Source organism: Aythya ferina (genome assembly GCF_964211825.1).
Source record: "Aythya ferina genome assembly, chromosome: 2".
In the NCBI taxonomy this organism is placed as follows: domain Eukaryota; kingdom Metazoa; phylum Chordata; class Aves; order Anseriformes; family Anatidae; genus Aythya; species Aythya ferina.
The window spans coordinates 43,827,175-43,846,501 of record NC_140297.1 but is presented as its reverse complement, the minus strand read 5'-3'; the positions used below and the strand labels follow the sequence as shown (position 1 = coordinate 43,846,501).

The 19,327-nt window shown below is 40.3% G+C and overlaps 3 protein-coding genes across 6 annotated transcripts in view; 2 read left to right on the top strand and 1 right to left on the bottom strand.

Annotated features, from left to right (window-relative positions):
- DYNC1LI1 (dynein cytoplasmic 1 light intermediate chain 1) overlaps nucleotides 1-7,227 on the top strand; it is a 23,539-nt gene extending 16,312 nt beyond the window's left edge. Inside the window, exons 7-13 of the mRNA XM_084510121.1 lie at nucleotides 1,352-1,487; nucleotides 1,823-1,934; nucleotides 3,089-3,148; nucleotides 3,270-3,314; nucleotides 4,315-4,435; nucleotides 4,598-4,756; nucleotides 6,295-7,227. Of these exons, the coding sequence (XP_084366247.1) occupies nucleotides 1,352-1,487; nucleotides 1,823-1,934; nucleotides 3,089-3,148; nucleotides 3,270-3,314; nucleotides 4,315-4,435; nucleotides 4,598-4,756; nucleotides 6,295-6,407 (746 nt within the window). The 3' untranslated portion in view covers nucleotides 6,408-7,227. The remainder of the gene's footprint in view (nucleotides 1-1,351; nucleotides 1,488-1,822; nucleotides 1,935-3,088; nucleotides 3,149-3,269; nucleotides 3,315-4,314; nucleotides 4,436-4,597; nucleotides 4,757-6,294) is intronic.
- Nucleotides 1-12,791, bottom strand: part of LOC311432072 (uncharacterized protein) — a 25,170-nt gene extending 12,379 nt beyond the window's left edge. The window contains exons 1-4 of one of the 4 annotated variants that reach the window (XM_084510126.1): nucleotides 12,751-12,791; nucleotides 11,907-11,996; nucleotides 9,382-9,502; nucleotides 3,588-3,690 (exon numbers count right to left, since the gene is read on the bottom strand). In XM_084510126.1, the coding sequence (XP_084366252.1) occupies nucleotides 3,588-3,690; nucleotides 9,382-9,471 (193 nt within the window). In that variant the 5' untranslated portion in view covers nucleotides 9,472-9,502; nucleotides 11,907-11,996; nucleotides 12,751-12,791. Of the gene's footprint in view, nucleotides 1-3,587; nucleotides 3,691-4,767; nucleotides 5,185-9,381; nucleotides 9,503-11,906; nucleotides 12,315-12,750 lie in introns of those variants that run through there. The other 3 variants (XR_014689806.1, XM_084510125.1, XR_014689807.1) reach the window with 3 other exon arrangements.
- Nucleotides 12,346-19,327, top strand: CMTM6 (CKLF like MARVEL transmembrane domain containing 6). Its single transcript, XM_084510122.1, has 4 exons — nucleotides 12,346-12,545; nucleotides 16,649-16,825; nucleotides 17,485-17,583; nucleotides 19,079-19,327. Exons 1-4 carry the CDS (start codon nucleotides 12,423-12,425, stop codon nucleotides 19,226-19,228), a joined length of 549 nt encoding a protein of 182 aa, XP_084366248.1. The 5' UTR covers nucleotides 12,346-12,422; the 3' UTR covers nucleotides 19,229-19,327.

The window sequence follows — 19,327 nt, the reverse complement described above, 5'->3', positions numbered from 1 at the left end:
CCTTCATTACCATATTTAGGAGTCAGTTCCTTAATCAGTAAGTCTTAGCCAAAAAGACTAAGCCAACACGTCCCTAACACAGCAAGAAGATAATTCATATAAACATTAAATCACGTCAGATGTGCATAAGATGATTTTTTTTTTTTTTGGCCAAATTTGCAGTCCCTTCAGTGTTCAGTAATTCCACAAGAGAAGGTAATAAGGGGAGAAAAACAGTTTGAATTGCTGTAAGAAAGATCCACTGGGTTTTGTGTTGGTGCAGATGCAACATACGTAAGCTGTCACTATGATATTATTACTTTTTTATAAATTAAATATGTATATTACACTGGTTAGTGTCATTTAGTCAGCTAAACATGCCAAGAACTAGATTTAGATGCTAATAATATGCCTTCATTATGTTATCGTCATTTGTGCTGCGTAGAGGGAAGTTTAAATACCAGTGGGGAGAGAGCAGTTAGCAGATGGGAAAAAATAGTTCAGGAACCTGGCACTTCAGTTAAGTATGGAGATGGCACTTCACTCAAAAAGCTTTTAAGACCTATTTTTCAAAATGGAATTGCAGGTAATTGTAGTAAGTTTTGTAGGTGGAGGAAGAATGTGAAAGATTAGTAGGAATTAGTCCCTGCAATTGAATATGCCATGCGTAACCTGGAATTCCATTGTAAACTTCACTGAATGGGAGTTGGATGAGATTAGATTACATTCTTCTTTCAGAATTTGAATTTCATACATGTAGGAGATTCAACATAGGTTAGGGTATTTGGCATTTTTATAATCCCAAAGTGAAAATTACTTAAAACTTCCCTGGCTGCTTTTATTAATCCTGTGTATAAACAGCGTTACTTTAATATTGAACCATGTTGGAATACTAAGCACTCTCTTAGAGCTCAGGCCCCTAATCTAAAAACACAGCTGGGAAAGTGAGGATGTTTTGCATTTTTGAAGCTACAAGTGTTAATGCTGTAGTGTGTGCATCACATCTCTACGTAGTCCTGCAGGATAGGATAATAACAAGATAAAGATATGGTATGAAAATTTTCCTATGCAAAAAAACAAACAAACAAAAAAAAAAAACAGTTTTGAAGACATCACAGGGAAGCTTTGAGAGTGAGAAAAGCCTGTACTTTAAAAGCAACAGATGAGCTGCCCTAAAATAAATGCAGGAAGAAAGATTTAAATTACTAAAAAGCTTATTTCAAAAATAGTGCTGGTAGTTGTTTGACCTGTATGATTTTGCGTTCCCCCTTTAAATTTTACAGAGGAAGTAACCTTCAAAGCAACAAAAATGCTCAATTCACTATCTCTTACCAACTGCTAAAAATGAATTTTCTTTAACAAGCTTGTTCAGATGGGGCAGCACTTATCTACACCTCAGTAAAGGAGAACAAAAACATTGATTTAGTGTATAAATACATAGTCCAGAAGTTGTATGGGTTTCCTTTCAATGTTCCAGCTGTTGTTGTGGAAAAAGATGCGGTATTTATGTAAGTTACCCGTATTGTTATGTGTAACAGCATTTAGAGCCTGCTTTTTGTCTTATGCTTTTTGAAGTTCACTGTAACGTTCTCGTAAGCTGGGGTTTGTGAATGCCAGTGGGCTGAAATCAGAAATACTGCCCCAAAGAGAAATGTTAATCCAGGAGACACTTCTTCCCTGTTACGGTGGACCAGTCCCAATCTACAACCAGTTGTACCTGATTACGTGGAAGATAGGGAAGGATGACAACTTCCCTGGCTTTTGGTTCTGTGCAGTTGAGGATAGCATACTAGAATAACCTGAAGTAACCATAGAATTTGAAGCCAAATGATCCTTTTTCTAGTCCTGCAGGTTGGGATAATGACAAGAAGATAGGAATATTGCACGAGAACTTTCAAACACTAAAAGCAGAAGACAGTTTTGAAGATAACATCAGAAAACCACCAGTCAGAAAGGTAAATTAAGATGTTTTAAAAGGAGAATAAATATTCCTAACATTTTGGCATTTAGCTTTTTACATACTTATTTCTTTCAGCTTTTGGAGTGTTTCCTTGAGACTTTGCTTCCAGTTTATCACAAGACTGTGATAAACTTGTTTTTGCTTATCTTGTTCTCAAAGTTCTTCTTTATTTATAAAAACAAAACAAAACCCTCTGTATGTGATTATGCAGCTTCCACAGTATAACCAGTACGTTTCTCTCTCATAGTCTTTAAGTATGTAGCTTGACAGAACTACATGCTAGCAGCAGTGGACCCATGTGTACAGAAGCTATTCAAGGCAAATATTTTTGTGACTTTTTCTAACAAAGCTAAGAATTTGGGATTGATCGTATTTCTAGATGTGAATATTTTAGCCAGGAAAATGAATACTATGCCCTTTCTGTAATCTTTAGGGAAGAAATCAAGACATACAATACTATCTAAAATACAAAGTGTCCAAGGAAAATACAAGTGGCAGGCTTTTTGCATGCTTCTAAACTTGAGGATGGATTAAAAATTTTGGTGTTGGTATTTGCCATGTTTGTTTTGGCAGTTTTTGTGTTGAGTTTATTTGGAGGAAAAGTGCTTGAGACTTGATGCTTTGAACTGGGATCTAAGATCTCTGTCCATTTTATAGATCAGTCTAATGTAGCACAGGCAAAGAGTCACTTTTGCAAAAGTTACTAACAGTAACACCAAGGTTAGGTCTGCATAAGTTAACAGAGAAAAGGGAGTGTGCTGTGGAGGGCCTGCGTCTGTGACCAGAAACATAACTGTGTATCACACTTTAAATGCCTTTTAAACTGTTTCCTTGATGATTCTGACACCCCCTGAAGATACCTTGTAATCACTTGTCGTTCCTCTTTTATTGAACATAAATCGGATCTTTCCATAGATACATCTAGATTTATGTCAGCCAGGTCAAAGGACTAAATGATCCTTCCATTTCACTTCCAATTAATGTAACTTAAATGGAATTACAAGGTGTCAGTCTTAAATACAGAAAATGTGTAATATAACATGGTGATCACGTTTCATTCATTACTGAACGCTTTGGTCATATTGACTCGGAGGTGTAAAAAGAATACTTCTTCCAGTTAAAACGATGTTTTTGGTTTTTGTATTGCAGTTTGTTCATGAGAAAGAAATTGTGGCAGAGGATGACCAAGTGTTTCTTATGAAGCAGCAGGTAACTTTCTGTCTAAAAAAACAATTAGCCATTTAACAAGATCCTTGATAGAAGTTTGGTTTTGTATTCTTAGTTACTGTAATATCTAACATTACATGGGTTTGTGTGTTTTCTTTTGCAGTCGCAGTTGGCAAAACAACCACCTACTACTGCAGGAAGGCCAGTGGTTAGTAATAAGAATTTTAAATACCATTACATGAAAATGATCCACTCTCATATGTTTAGTGTGGTTAAAGCAAGCAACCCTCTATCAAATAGTTTTTAATCTTTTCTTTTATTTTTTTTAAACTACGTAGTGTTGAAAGCCTACATCTTAACACTGCTCTAAAATGATGATGCTTCTTCACAGCTAGACATAACTTGTATTGGCAGCAAGGGCTAAATGTCGTGGTTTTACTTTTCATGTGTTAGAGAACATCTAAACAGTTACATGACTGACCTTCCCATCCAAAGAGTGTGCCAGAGAGCAAATGGCATTTCAGCTGAATTGTCTTGGTGAAACTTTTCCTAAATTTGACACTATCTCTGAGAATATTGAGACTCTGGAGAGGGAAAAGAAAAGGAAAAAAAAAAAAAGGTCAAATAAAAACTATGACAACAACTACATTTAAAATGCTATTAAAATAACTAAAAAGTTACCAGTTTAATAGAGAGCATGTGATATTTCAAAGGTGGCTTTATCTTGTTTAGATGAACTGCGATTTTACAGAAAAAGGATTTGTTATCTTTGAAGCGTTTTTTTTTTTTTTTTTTTTAAACTGGACTACCTTTAGTCATTTCCACAGTATCTATGGCATGCATTGTCTTTGCAAGAAGCTGGAATAGTTCCTCTGTAATCTCATCAGTACAGTTTTCATTATGGTCAGAGGCACTACTGAACAGCATGTGGATTTTAATGCTTCTTTTTGAGGTTGGGAGGGAGTCAGCTTCGCTAGTTGCTTTAGTTGAACTGAAGTTAATGTTTCTAATGATGTCATACAAGTGTGGAAGAAATCACATGCTTCAAGAAAATTCTGTGTCATTTCAGCTGTGTGGGATACTACGTTGTTTCAAAAAAAAAGAGAACTGCGAAACAAGTGCTTCATTTCATGCATGATATAATTCTGTAGAAGATTGACAACTTCAAGCTTTGGCTGTTTTTTCTCTCATCCTCTTTCTTTGTGTAGGATGCCTCACCGAGAGTTCCCGGAGGATCTCCTAGAACACCAAATAGATCTGTGACATCAAATGTCGCCAGTGTTACACCAATCCCTACTGGGTCCAAAAAAATTGATCCCAATATGAAAGGTACCTTTTCTTTTGAAAGCACAAACGCATTTGGGGAAATAAAACAGCTGTTTTACTTCCTTTCTTTAATGTGCTTATTTAGCATAAATAACTGGAACACTAAATCAGTGTTACTAAGCCTAATAAATTGTGTGTTTTTTGTGTCCCCCCTCCACCTTGTAGCTGGAGCTACTAGTGAAGGAGTCCTGGCTAACTTCTTCAACAGTCTGCTGAGTAAGAAAACTGGTTCCCCTGGTGGCCCTGGTGGTGTTGGTGGCAGTCCTGGAGGTGGCAGCACTGGTGGTGCTGGCAGCAATTTACCACCATCAGCAAAAAAGTCAGGTGTGATGAAAGATCAATTTCTAACCTAAACTGTGGCATCATTCTTATTAGTACAGCTCATCAGACGTATGAATGCTTGTGTTTCGTTGGTACTTGATGATAATGTTTTAGACAGCAAGAGAAAAAAACACCTGGCTCCCCACTTATATTTTGTGTAGATTGACCCGGAGATAAGCTTTATTCCATCTGTGCACTTCCTCCTTCTGTATGCAAAGCTCAGTTTGCTGAGCAAAGTGCAGAAGTACTTCCTAACTGGGAAGTCTGCAGCACTTGTTGGAGCAGCGTATGGAGAGTGTTGTAACAGGAACTGTTGTGTGCCACGCAGAGGGCAGAGCACCTGCTGAAACATCCTTGGGGAGTGGCTGGCAGGTGGCGTGGCTGAATTCAGCCAGGTGAGGGCAGCACTGCAGAGAAGTGGTGCATCAGAACTGTGGCACAAATTTCAAGAATAAAATGAAACTGTTAGGGAGGAAAAAATGTTCTCAGAAATATCCTACTATGCAACAAATGAAGGGTTAGGGGGTAGCCAGTTGAATGTGGCATGTAGTTAGGTTTTCAAGGAGTTACCATGTCACCTCCTAACCTTCATTGGTACTTACTGTCCTGTGTTTAGTGTTATTGATAAAACTCACTTATTTTTTCATCTGAAAATTGGTTGGTTTGGGATCTGAGTATGATTTGAAGAGCAGCACAGGAGCTGTATAGATAGTTCCTGTGAAGTTGGATCTTCAGCAAGGATGCTTGAGACAGTGCTAAAACGCCATGTACGTCAGAACTGTCCTTTAAAGTCCGAGGTACTGTGCCTACTTGTCATGGTGTGGAGAGTCTCTAATTCTGCTCTGCCTGCCTTTTCCTATGTCATCTTTTCCTCTCCTGTGGTAGAACGTGGCAGATAGAAACCTAGACTGAGTGATGAGAATGACCTGGTGGAAAAATATGGTGTAAGTTAAGCTTGAATCAGGTCTAAGTTTGATTGCACAAATGTCTGTGCCATTCCAAGATACGAAGCAGGTGAGGAGAGAGAGGGACTTGCTACCTGAGGGTGTGCATGCACCCAGCTGCAGCAGTGTCAGGTCTAGGCTGACCGAGTGTGTGAAACTGACCTTATTGGTCTGTGGTGAAAGCCTTGATTGCCATTCAGAATTAGTGTAAAATACAGCTGATACAGGAAAGTATATTTTCTAGCAGTTGTGAATCCTTCTAAACAATGTTATGTATTTTTAACCTTCCATTAACTCTCTATATGCTGACAATTTATATTATAATTATGGAAGTTATTTTGAGATATCTGGAATATAGAAGGATGTGACTTTATCGCTGTTGATTTTTGGCCTTAAGTCTTTACTTTGCAACCCAAAGTGTCCAGTAACAATATTTGGGATTTGTCTGAAGCAAAAATCTAGTTCTTCCATCTTGTTTTTTTTTTTTGTTGTTGTTGTTGTTCAGTTTAACAGGTGCTTCTTGAGTATTAAAGAAACCACAGGCTTTCCCAGAACTGTTTCATAAACGTGACTGAATGATGTGCATTTCTTTTGTAGGTCAGAAGCCAGTTTTAACAGATGTTCAGGCAGAGTTGGACAGAATTTCACGGAAACCTGACATGGTCTCTCCAACAACCCCTACATCTCCCACAGAAGGTGAAGCATCTTGAAGACACCAAATAAAACCAATTGTTCAGTTTTCTGGGATAATTCAAACTTGCCTCTGCCTCTTCCTTCAGTGACTGGAACTAAAGAACTGAAAGATCTTTTCAGAACACAAACAGTTTATGTCTGTCTTTCTTTCATGTGTTGCCCAACTTAACAAAAGGGAGCTGTACAGATGGAAAATGGTATCACATCATGTAGGACTGCTGTTCACAGTGCAAGAATAATAAATTTAATTTCTTGGGTTTTGTTGAAAAGTCAGCATAATTCTGTAAAACTGGCAAGTATGTCCACTTATCAGGTAAAGGTTGCTTAGAGCAGGAAACTGATACACACCACAGGCACTTAATTTATATTGATTTCCCGACCTGGTGGTCAGGTTGAATACCATCTTAAGTAGAGCTTAACCTCTAAAGGAGAGAACTACTGCTAGTTTTTGTAAGAGAAAATGAATTGCACAAAACTGTAATGACAACAATAAACTCCAAATATATTTGAACACTTCATTTGGAGTACGTTTGCAAATCTGTTTGATCTCCCCTGAGATTAACACTGCGTTCAAAAACCCATGCAAAAATTTCATTCCAGATATGTCTTCAAATTAGTGGCCAGTTTTTTTGGTTGTTTGATTAATTTCAGACACTGAATAAACAATGTATAAAGAAAAAGCAGAGGTTAAATGTACAGATAATCAGTATCCAGATTTGTCTATATATATGGCTCGGCCTTAATGTCCCCCACTATGTTTCCCACATGAATTATGGTTTAAAATTGGTCATCAAAACTGTAATCAGTTAATAAAGTATTCTCTGCATTCAAATTTAAGTAACTTTCATTGAAGCCATGGTGTTCTTTGTTTACAGTTATGTTTTATACCGCATACTTAATTTTTTTAAAACATGCCTCTTATTTTTAACCTCTCTGTGAATAAGATCACTGGGACAGATAAACTTCCTTAAAACATTGTTTCTGGAAGGAACTGCCTGAAGTCTGCTGCATTTGTTGCTACGAGTAACACCAGCTTATCAGACTTGTGTGGATTCTGCTGTAATGTATTCTGAAAACACCCTAGTTGCACTAAGAATCCTGCTGATGCCTTCGGTATATTGTACGAGAAGTAGTTGACTGAGGTTAGGGCTTTACTTCAGCTTTTGGTACACAGATGTTGAGCATCCCTTTACTGATCTCTTTTAAGCTTACAGTCTCTTCCTACTTGCGGCTACAGGATAGTAAATGTGAAAAGTATATCCTTACTGAGTAATTGCCAAGTGACCTCTTCAATGTGTTTAGGGTGGGTTTTCAGTGTTGGTCGTTTGTTTTAGGTTTTTAAATAGTCTTACATTAATTTCTCTAACTCTTTAGAAAACTTCAGAAACCCCCTGATGAAGAAGAGGTTGATGCATGGAGAAATGCCTCCCTATCAGTACACTTCTGATAGTAGCTTATGCATGTAAACTTCTTGAAACATAACTCTAAGTGCTAATAGGTGCTGTTCCTAACATCAGCAGCATGCTTTTTCGTACATAGAGCTGCAGTGGTACATGTTTGTGGAGTGAAACTTCAGACTTTAGGACAATATCCTAAACTTTCGTACTGCTCAGGTTTTGGAAAGAAAACTTTTAGCTTCTGCATTTTTCATCTGAGCGTCTGTCAAAGCCCAGTATCCTTTTTGAAGCTGGAAACTCGGACGTGTTATATTTCCATATATTTTCTAGTTTTCCAGAAATATATTAGGAACTATTGAACTAGGTGGCCTTCTTTTTTCAGAAGCGGGGACAGGGGAAAACCTTACTAATGACTCATTAGAATTTCACTTCATAAAACAAAGTTCTAGAAATAAATGTCACTTCTGCAAATATAAAACTTCTAAATTTATTCCTTCCCTAGCCCGTTAGTTGTTTTATCTATTTTATAAAAAAAAAATAAAAAAATCTTTAAAGAACATTGGCCTTTCTATTCTACAATGCTACCTCCCTCCTTAAAGTTAAAATTCTCTTAAAGCTGCTGTCACTATCCCCAGCTTTGTGCTTTTTGGAGCAAAGACTTTAAGGTATTTTTATGGCAAAAAGAAAATGAGAACTTGTTTCTATTTAGCCTGGTGGCTTTGGCTTCTTGTTTCCATTCAGTGAGACCAAGACTACTTGGCTGCTGGCTTTGGCCTTGAGTTGAAATTTCCCTGACTATTGCTCTGACAGGAGTGTCAAGATGCAGACAAGATGAAGGTGTCACCAGAACTATCATGCAAAACAAGCCTATGTAATAGAAGATGTTTTTCACAAAATGTAGTGCCAATTAATCCTCATTCTTTCAGGCACCAAAGTTACCAGTGGGGTAAAACAAGAGAAGGATGCTTGGAAAGGATACTACTTTGTTATCATTTATTGTGCTTCAATGTCCTACCTGTAGATGTGTTAGGTTTGTTATGACCTGGATTCTAAAAGGAGTAACAGCGTGAGTAACTTCTAATCACTTTTGTGTGCCTTTAATGCCTTTAGTGTCATTGGGCCCAAGGTTTTAGTCTAGTACACAAGAAATTAGAGATAGTATTGGAAGAACAGATGATTTTTCATTGGGAAAAAAAAAACAACAATGTTTTGTGGAATACTACAAAAATGCTATAAAGTAAATAAACCAATTAAATTCCTTTGTATTTTCAGAGCTAGTTCTGTGTAGATAAGGAAATATTAGCCCCAAAATGAATGTTTGAGGGGGATTTTTACAAATCTTCCTCCTTCTCTCCTTCATGTTCCTACATCAGTTCTTTGAGTATACTGGTTGTAATAAGCTTACTCTATCAGTTTTAAGCTTGAAAATTTTGGGTAAAAGACCACTTTCCTTCCAGACTATTCTTACTTTTCAGCTGAAAATATGTCAGTTTCTGAAATGTGTGTGTGATATCTGAGCTATATGGACTAGCTACCATACTACATACGCTAACTTTTAAGTTTCTAGTGGGTCGTCTGGAACTTAAGTACTAACCTGTTGGGTTGCAGTCCTTTTATGGGGAGCAAACTTAATTTGCAGTAGGACACCTGCAGCTGTAGAACCATTACTTGTCAAATACCTCATGGCTTTGTGATTCTCTTTACGCAGATAAATGCTGAAAAACAGTGACAAGAGTTAGCTTAGCCCAACATTTGGGAAATGTGGAATATTGAAGGTTTGTTTTCTTCTTGTGTCATAAGGGATACTTAGACATAGCTATTAAAAATGCTACTTAGTCTTCAGCTGTTGAAAAATCACATGTTCTAGCTGGTCAGTATGAAGATTGGAGCTTGTGAATTCAATTGCAATACTGAGCCCAAAAATACAGCCTTGAGAGAAGAGGAATCTTCAGCAGATGCAACATGTGCAAGGCCTTTCTGAGTTCTTTGTCACAGTACTTATGTTATTCCCCTTGCTAGCTAGTTGTATTGTACTTAATGCTTGCAATACACAGGGCCAGAGTGATGAAAGAAAACTGTTAGATACCTGTGTGGGAATACCAGAAATGAGACCAGGAGGAGAGCTGTGCCTCCAACTGGCTGACTTAATTGTTCCGTGGTGATGAACCTCATCACCCTTCAAATGAAAAATGGAGCCTGTCTCCTTCAGCTGTTTGGACTTTTAAGCTACTCTCCCATTCCTATAGTTCCTTCTCTCTCGCCTTCCTTGAAGGAAAACAAAAGGACACAATTGTATTTATGAACATGGGAAAATTGGAATATCAATTTGTGACAAGTCAGGTCAATGGAGCCCTGCTGCTAATTTTGGTTGTGAGGGATTTTGGTTTTAGCTTAATCTGTGTAAATCTGTAACACAATACGAAGCTAGTTCCAAAGGGTCATTGGGGCTTCACTATGAAAACAGGAGGGATGCAGCCCTGGTCTGTGTCTGCTATATTCCAGTGGCTGACATTTACTCAACTGCTTCAAGGAGCTTCAGTCACACTTCTTTTTAATTTTTTTTTCTTTCAGTTCAGCAAGGTGATAGCCATGTCATAAAACTATAATGTAATCTCCCCTAATGAGGTAGCTTTCTCAACTTAAAGTATTGCTTTTTGGCCACTATGGTGGAGAAGATGCAATGAGGGAGAAAACTAGGTCACTCATCACTAATCTGCTTCCACCAACCTCGAGCTCTTTGGCTGAATGGAGATGTTGTGGTAGTTTAAGATCTAACTCCAGGGTTGCCTCTCTGCTGGAAGCTCCTGCTTTTAGCTCTGGTTCTGCCGTTCTGGCAGAGGTTGTGTGGGTAAGAAAGGCTTTGTTTTTGGAAAGCTCCATCAGCAGGTAAACAGAAGGAAGTAGATGCACATCTGGAACGGGATTTCCATTGCATCAGAGGCAGGTAATTACAGTTATTTGCATTAAGCAGGCATGTTATGTATCGCAACTATTGTTTTGATCTGCCTTCCCTCTAAAGGAAAGTGAGGTACTTGAAAGACAGCTCTAATGAAAAGGGTAAAGAACGCCTTTAGTTTGTGTTTAGTTTGTGTTTTAGTTTAGTTTGTGTTAGCAGCATTTGTATGTTTTAACACAATGCCTGAAGTATTTTTAAGCTACCAGGCCCTACCTGGTCTCCTTTTCATTCCTTCTTTGTTACAGTTACTGGAACTTTGTTACTGTTTTGCTTTTCATGAATTCCCTTATAAATAAATGAAGTGGGCTAAATAAGCTAGGATTTAAGTGGCAAGCTAACCTTTATAATTCATGCATCATTGATATGTACTTTCTGGAGAAGGCCTGAACCGAAAAACCAACTCAAAGACAACAGTAAGTAGAAAAAGGTTGCAATATATTTTATCTTTTGTTGACTTGTGTAGTGTTTATATGACTCCTTGAAAAGCAAACTCAATAGTTACATCTCTGTTCATAATCTAGTAATGTTGCGTTAAGACACTGGTAAAGATTCAGATGGGAACAACTGCGAATATCTCTAGATGCTAGTGAACACCTGAAAAGGTAAACTCAGGATTTCTTCTATCTCCCTAAGCCCTGTCTCCCTCAGACCAAAGTACAGTCTAGTCACACACGAAATATTAGCAAGGAAGAAAACAAAACAAGGGAAATTCCTTCAGAAAAGAGATGCCAGCCTCTGTAATATAATCTTATTTATGGTGTACTAATGTGAAAAACAGCAATAAAGGCAAGGCAGACTCCTGCGTGGTAACAGTAAATGTTATGTGCCCAGCCCTGTGTTCTGGGGATGCTGCCAGCAGAACTGCATTAGACTCATCCCAACCCCAGGCAGAAGCTAGGCTGCCCTCGTGGCGATACCTTGCTTATTTTACTGGAAACTCCCGTGCCATGGGAATCGCGGGACTTGCCCTCCTCATTTGCCGCCGATTGCTGCAGCAGGCACTGTTTCTGGCACAAACAAGCCTGTGCTGCCCTGCCCAAGGGCCCTGCAGCGCTCCTCTCGCTTGTGTTTTCTTACTGGGAGGGATCGTGCTTATGGCCTGCTGGTGAATGTTCAACACAGAGCACGAACCGACCGCTTTTAGCAGGGCCACCCTACTTTACCTGGCTGTCCTGGTGGCTCTTGGCAGGGTTACAAAAGGCACCGGGGCTCCTGGGTGGCCACATGCATCCTCCCTGCTCCTTGTGCTGGCTCTGGAAGAGAGACGGGGGCTGAGCAACCTGATCCTGAGCACAGGCTTCACTTAACCAGCGTGCATACAAAGCTGAGGTTAAGAAAATTGCCATTTATATGACGTTTGACAGAAACTTAAATAAGTGTAGCCGAATTTGGCTGCCATGGGTGGTAGCAGTTCTGTGGCTGATAGGTGAATAGTGTAGCAGCCCAAGGCCCTGCTCAGCCCCAGGCCGCCTCCAGCGCCCAGCACCAGCCCGGTTCCTCCTCAAGCAAGGCCGGGGACAGGGCCAGGCTGGCAACCAGCCTGCAGCCGGGAGGGACTGGGACCGCCTCCACCTTCCCCTTCCCCTTCCCCTTCCTTCCCTTTCCCTTCCCTCCCCGCCCTCCTGCCTCACCCTTTTGCTTTCGCTTCTTCCCTTCAGCTTGGCGGCGGCGGCGCGGCCATGGAGAACGGGGCTGTGTACGGCCCGACCACCGAGCCCCACTGCAAGGAGCCCCGCCAGCCCTGCGGCTGCACCCGGCACCGCCTGAAGGGCTGGAGGCTGCCGGCCAAAGTGCTGCAACCGGTGAGGCGAGGCCCTTCCCTTCCCTTCCCTTCCCTTCCCTTCCCTTCCCTTCCCTTCCCTTCCCTTCCCTTCCCTTCCCTTCCCTTCCCTTCCCTTCCCTTCCCTTCCCTTCCCTTCCCTTCCCTTCCCTTCCCTTCCCTTCCCTTCCCTTCCCTTCCCTTCCCTTCCCTTCCCTTCCCTTCCCTTCCCTTCCCACAAAGCCTGCCTTGTTGTTTGCTAAGCTGCACAAATCGGTAACTGAAGGCTGAGGTGGCCGTGGTGGCACTGCCTTTTGGGCAGCTTGAGGTTGTTTTGTGGTGAGGAACTAACGGGCTTGCTCCTTCTTCGTGTCCTGGCTGCAGGGGCATGTGCTAGCACCGACCTGCTGGTTGTGTGCCTCGCGTGACCGAGGTTAAGCGCTGTGGCCACCGTGGGTCCACTGCTCGGCATCCTCAGGGTTTAAAATCAGAGGCCATCCTCACAGAAAACATAGCGTACCCTCTTCTGAGGGCCTCACTGGATGTAAACAGGCGGTAGAAACCTTTGTCAGGTTGTGGGGTTGCTGGGTCCCCCTTAGGGTCCCCCTAACGTTATTCCTGGATGTGCTCATCACCGGAACACCGGATCGTGCTCCTGTGTGTTCCCAGCCTCAGTGATGGATCTTCCCAAGCTTGCTGGTAGCGATGTGAGGAGCACTGGGTGTACGTACCAGCAGCGAAACCACAGCGGCAAAGGGCAGCTGACTGTAAATGTGTCAGCAAACATTTTCCATCGCAGTGGCTTCTCAGTCAGATGTCTCATGCTGGGAGGAATCATAGGTGATTTCCAGCCCTTTCTTGTTAATTCGCTGTGCAGAAAAGAGGACGTTCGGTTTTTAAACTTTGGCTTACACAGAGTCAAAAGCCCCAGGTGAAAGCTGAAGAAAGCAGTGCTGGTAATGCTAATGCTGCCTGAAGCAATGCTTTCTAAGACTGTTAAAAAAAAAAAAATCACACCCAAGAATACTATATTAAATATAACAGGATGCAAAATGTTACTTCATCTTCTGGAGATTAACAAAGATCTGCTGGATGTTGCTCCCAAACAAACAGATCGTTACAGATCAGTAGTTTAATGAAATAAAACAAACTATTGCATATGCAACTCTACTGGTGTAGCAATGTCTTCAACTGCTTACCTGAGCAGAGGCATTATTTAAAAAGCTTTCTAGGAAGGAAGAAGGTAAGTTATTAAGGCCTGTCCTAACAAGGATGGGTAGCTGCTTGACAGGCTCCTAAAGAACTAGCAGCTTATGGCCTATAACAGTCTTTCAATAAGAGGAAAAATAAAATTGAATTATAATCATTCACCTTCCTCACTTCCAACAGTTCCTCCGTCCTTTTGTTTCACTTTACCGAAATGCGCAGATCTTCAGCTCTTGGCCAAAGCACTTACAGCAAGCTCCAGAAATTACTGAAGGTGGAAGCCTCAATATTTCCAGTAGGAGAAGTGTTCCTGTTTTAGGAAAGCATTGGTTTCTTTTTATTGGAAGTCCTGGTGATGGTGGTGGTCATTAACATCTATTAGCCTTGTGTTAGAACAGTGATGGTTCGTTATTGTGGGGATTGCACACTGATAATCAGATGGGTGAGCTGCTAAACTGAATTAATTCGTGCACCCTGCTAAACGGGCAGGTTTTGTGCTGGGAACACCACTGCTCTGTGTTTTAACAGGCCTGTTGGAAATTTCATAGATTTGCTTTATTTTTGTAGCCTTTCACTTCTTAAATTTACTTGAGAAACGTGACATTTGTGCAGAAACTCGCAGTAGCATCAGTGTCAATGCAAAGTTCTTGCTGGCAGAGGACCGAGGAAGTTATTTAATGGCCTGTGTGTGTATGGGCACTTGGGACTCATCTGCATCTGCAGCAATGCAGGGCTCTGCACGAGAGGCAAGGAAGGTGGCAGCTGCCTGTTCGTGTCCTCAGGTATTTCCTCGGTCTTCGGTGTGAAAGAGGCTCTGCTCTGAAGGCTTAGCTCTGAAGAAAACGAGGAGCTCCTGAGCTGTCCCTCTCTGCTCATTGCTCAAATAAAACCATAGTGAGATTGTGGGTGCTTGCCACTGGGAAGTTTCCATAGGCTCAGTGTGGAGACAACAAACATAAAAATACAACAGAGCAAGCTTCAGCTGCTTCATGTAAGCCTGTACTGCTCTGCGCTGACCTAGGCGGGTAGCTGTGCTTGCAGAACTGGGAAACCGAAGAAAACGTAACAACAGAGCCCTCTCATGTTTATTTGTAGTGATGTCAAGAAGCAAATTAACAAACCCAAGCAGAACTCTCTGCAGCTTATAGAGGTGCAGCTGATACACTACATCAAGCAAAGTTCTTCACATCAAAGCTTTTTTAATGATGCACTCTTTTGCTATTCAGCTCATTAATAAAAATTTGAATACTGTTGGAGAAGTCCCACAAAGGACGCCAGATCAATCCTCCCTTCTCCCCCATTTTTTTGACATGAAATCCTTTAAAAGTACTCCTCAAATGTGTTTTTTTTTTTTTCCTCCCACTCATTTGCACACTCAGTGGAGAGGGGTTTTTTTGCGGTTACTTAGACCATATTATAGTTACCTGGGCTTCTAAAGCCTTTTTAGGGCAGGTTGCCAAAAAGACCTTTATTTCCTTTCTGTTCTGCCTCTGGTGAAAGTGATGGCATTCAGCTGTCAGTGCTGATATACGCAGGTAGAAATACAAATCCCAGAAGGGAGGGGGAGAAAAATATTCCTTGGGCATCTGCAGTAATCACTGGGTTAGGCGTGAGGGTTTCTGAGAAATTTGCTTTGCCAGCCAAGCACAAGAGAGAAGGGAAGTATGCGGAGGGCTGATTGTAACGTGTCAGTTTACCAACTCGTGTGTGCTTTTCCCTTTCTGAGATCCTGTTTACTTTACACCGTTGGGTATTCAAAGCACGATGTTTTCTGAGGTCTTGCTTAGCTGGTGAATTTACAGTTCCCACTTGCTAAGTCAGTTTTCTTATTTTTACTGTCAGAAAACTGAAACTGAAGACAGGTCATTATTTTCCAAAATAAGATGCAGATATAGCATCTGCAGCTGTTTTGACGTGCTAGTAACTCGAAAATGACAATTCTAGAATTAGATTTTTTTCATAGAAGAGCTGTCGACTCCATTATTGCCCAGATAGTATCTTTAAAAATAGGATCATCCTCCCTGTATCAGTCTTGATTTTATGGCTGAGTCTGATTCCTAATAATTGTTCCAGTCCGCTGAACTCCTTACTGCAAGGATCTATATCCTCTGTCAACTCTTTAGGATGAAGAAAACCAGCAAGAAGTGGCCAAAATGAGAGACTATTTAAAAAAAAAAAAAAAAAAAAAAAAAAAAAAAAAAGCAATACCCTTCTTGTACAGTAAGGTGGTAGAAGATCCAGCAGCAGATGCTTGGTGTCTGTATGGGAGTTAACTCATGTTCTGTCCTCAAAAAATACTGCTGCGGGGAGGCTAACGTAAGCTTCTGCAGAGATTAAACACTGCCCAACATAGCTTAAATGTGGTTTAAACATAGTTTGAAGTTTTGGTTCCTGCAATTGAGCTTCTGTTGTTACTGGTCATAAACACACGAGCCATTAGCTGTACTTTCTCTGAAGTTTATCGAGGGAGATAACACCAGCTGCAGGCTTTCAGGGAGGTAAATGGCTGGGTCTTCTGATCCACCCCAATCCCAAATGCATGTAAAACTAAATGCGGTTGTAAGTGGTAAGCAATAGCATTTTTGCTTGTTCTGACTGGAAGCTGTGCTTCTCATGCTGTCTGCCTGCTCTGCTTCCTACTGCTCAAAGCCACAAATGGGAAGGCTTCAGTTAAAAGTGTGTAGATGGTGGAGCTTAACCCAATGGAGTTTGTTGATTGACTTGAACATCAAGCCTAAACTGTGTCATTATATTTCTACCTGTGTTATCCATAGGTAAATAACCATAAAATAGTGCAGAACTTCACCAAGTTCTTTTTAGATTCTTTTGTTGTTGTTGTTGTTGTTTTAATTCTGTCATCATTAACCTTAATATTGGACACATCTGTTTGCTAAGGATATTGGTGACTTGATCTAACACAAGTATGTTATTTGTTTGCAGTTTCTCTCTCTTCTGGCTGTTATTTTTGAGGAAATTGTGGAGGATTGTAGCAATTGTGGTGGACTTTACTTCTTTGAATTCACAAGCTGCACTGCTTTTCTTCTGAGCCTCCTGATCCTCTGTGTGTATTGCACTGTTGCATATGAAACCTTCGGGAAAGATAAAGTAGAGAAAGTGGTAAGATTTATTTTTTAAAAAAACAAACCATTTAATGCAAGTGCTTAAAGACTACTGTGGAGTAAAAAGGCAATGCAGAGTGAATCATTTATTATTCTCTAATTAAAGGGTAAATTAACATAGGTTATATTACAGTTAATAAATAAGTAACTTTATAACTTTATAATAACTTTAAGGCTTTATAATAACTTTATAATAACTTTAAGATGTTATATATAACTATATATAACTTTATAATAATTTTAAGAGTGTTTTTTGTTGTTGTTTTGTTTTAGACTTAGATTGGAGATTTAGATTAAATGCAAGGAAGAAATTCTTTACTGTGAGGGTGTTGAGGTAGAGGAACAGGCTGCCCAGAGAAGCTGTGGATGCCCCATCCCTGGAGGTGTTCAAGGCCAGGCTGGATGGGGCTTTGGGCAGCCTGGTCTGGTGGGAGGTGTCCCCGCCCAAGGGGACAGGGGAGTTGGAACCAGGTGATCTTTAAGGTCCCTTCCAACCCAAACCATTCCATATGATTCCATGATTTTCTGAAGCTTCCATGAGCATCAGAGTTTCAAACTGTAAACTCACTGTGGATTAACTCGGTTGCTGTTAGGATGCTTGTGCTTTTTCAGGTAGTATACCTACAATTCTGTAACATTTATTTTTCATGTTTCCAGAACTTTTGGGCCATGCTAGCCATAGGTGTCATTTTCCTGTTAGCTTCAATAGTTCTTGCTGCAACGAATTCTGGGTTGGTTCGTGCAACTATTGCATGGGTAAGTCTCACAATTGTATATTTTACTTTGCATTTATCTTGTATCTTAATTTGTCTACCCTTTAAACCTCACCCAGTTTGCAGGGAAAAAAACGGGCAGGGAACAGAATTCAGTGCATTACAGGTTTCAGGAGGAGCTAGCTGTTTCAGAGCTTCTGAAACTCAGCTTAGGAAATCCAAAGAGTAGGCATTCCCCAGATGCAGAGCTTTCCAGCAGTCCTGCTTGCAGCTCCCCAGCAGCTGTGGCTCACTTCTTGGTTCCTCACTTCATTTCACTGCCTTGGCTCTGTACTATTCCCTGGCATCTGTCACTGTTAATGGCACTGCCATCTCTCACGGCCTCCCAAGCTCTCTGACACTCGCCTCTGAAATGCCAACTTTTTTCCTTAATTGTGCTCCTGTAATGCTATCCTCTTGCAAAGTCAGCAAGAAACCACATCTTTTGTCAGACATTATAAAATATATGTAGAGAACGCTGGCCTGTAAAGGTTGCAATAAGAACGATAGGTTCCTCAGAGACAAAAATAGAAGAGCAACAGAGGTGCATGACAAGGCACTGTAGAAGGTGTGGGTCATAGTTCCTTACTCATTTGGTGCTCTTTTGGAATAACTTTGGAATTGTGAATATGTGAGATTAAAGATCAAATTTTGATTTTCTTCTTGAATGAATAAAAATTGAATTCTGTTCCGTACTCAGCGTGAACTATTGAAGATACACACTTCTGTATGGTCATCTGTTGTGATGCTGATATATACAGTCCTAATAGTTTGATTAGTCTTCCTTTGCTGCGTGTGTGGGGTTTTTTGTGGTGGTGGTGCATTTTTTGTTTGTTTGTTTTTGTCCTGGAGCTAGAAAAACAAAAATATTGGGATTCAAGACTTCATAGTATCTAACTGTTTGGGGGCAAACCTGCTGCTTAATTTTATTTAAAAGTTAGCGTAAATGTGTGCGTGTACTTTCTTGCTTGAAAGAAGCTGCTAAAACCAACAGTCTGCTTACCACTACGTTGCTATGACTAATAATGAAAGTGGTCATTAGCAAAAGGTCACGTCAGCCCCACGTGCTGATGCAGCAAGGACTTGCTTAGGCTCTGTTAGTTTATCTCCCTTCACCTTCCACGGGTTATTCTTCTTCACTTAGTCCCTTTAAACAGCAGACATCTCTTGGATAAATAATCTGCTACACCACCACTGCCATGCTTCTTTACTAATTTTACTGCAAAAAAAAAAAAAAATGATTATACTTCTACTATTAAGATCTGTTTAGAACATATCCTAAGATTCACGCTTGATTACAAGAATGAGAATTGTAACAACTTTTGCATTGAATATGCTAGAATTAAGACTTCTGATCTGTTGCTAATTTAAATGGAACCATTGATTTAATATACCAGCATTATTAACATACATGAATAGTGCAGCAAATCTCTCCAAAATCGCAGAATACTGTCAAAGTTTGTACTTTTTAAATTCATACGTTTCTTTCACTTTCACAGGTATTTGGATTTTTCGCAAGTGGGGCATTTTTAGCTGAGTTTGTGATGGAGTATTGGGACAGGCGGAAACAAAGCACCAGAGAACACCCTCAAAATTCAGGCAATACTCAGGGCACTGCAGAAATTCGCCCACTGAATGAATCAGGCTGAACTTTCTGAAACTATTTTTTTTTGTGTGTTTTGTTTTGTTTTGTTTTGTTTTTTGAGTGGAGCAAACTAAAATGAAATTTCAGTGCTCTGTAGGTAAAA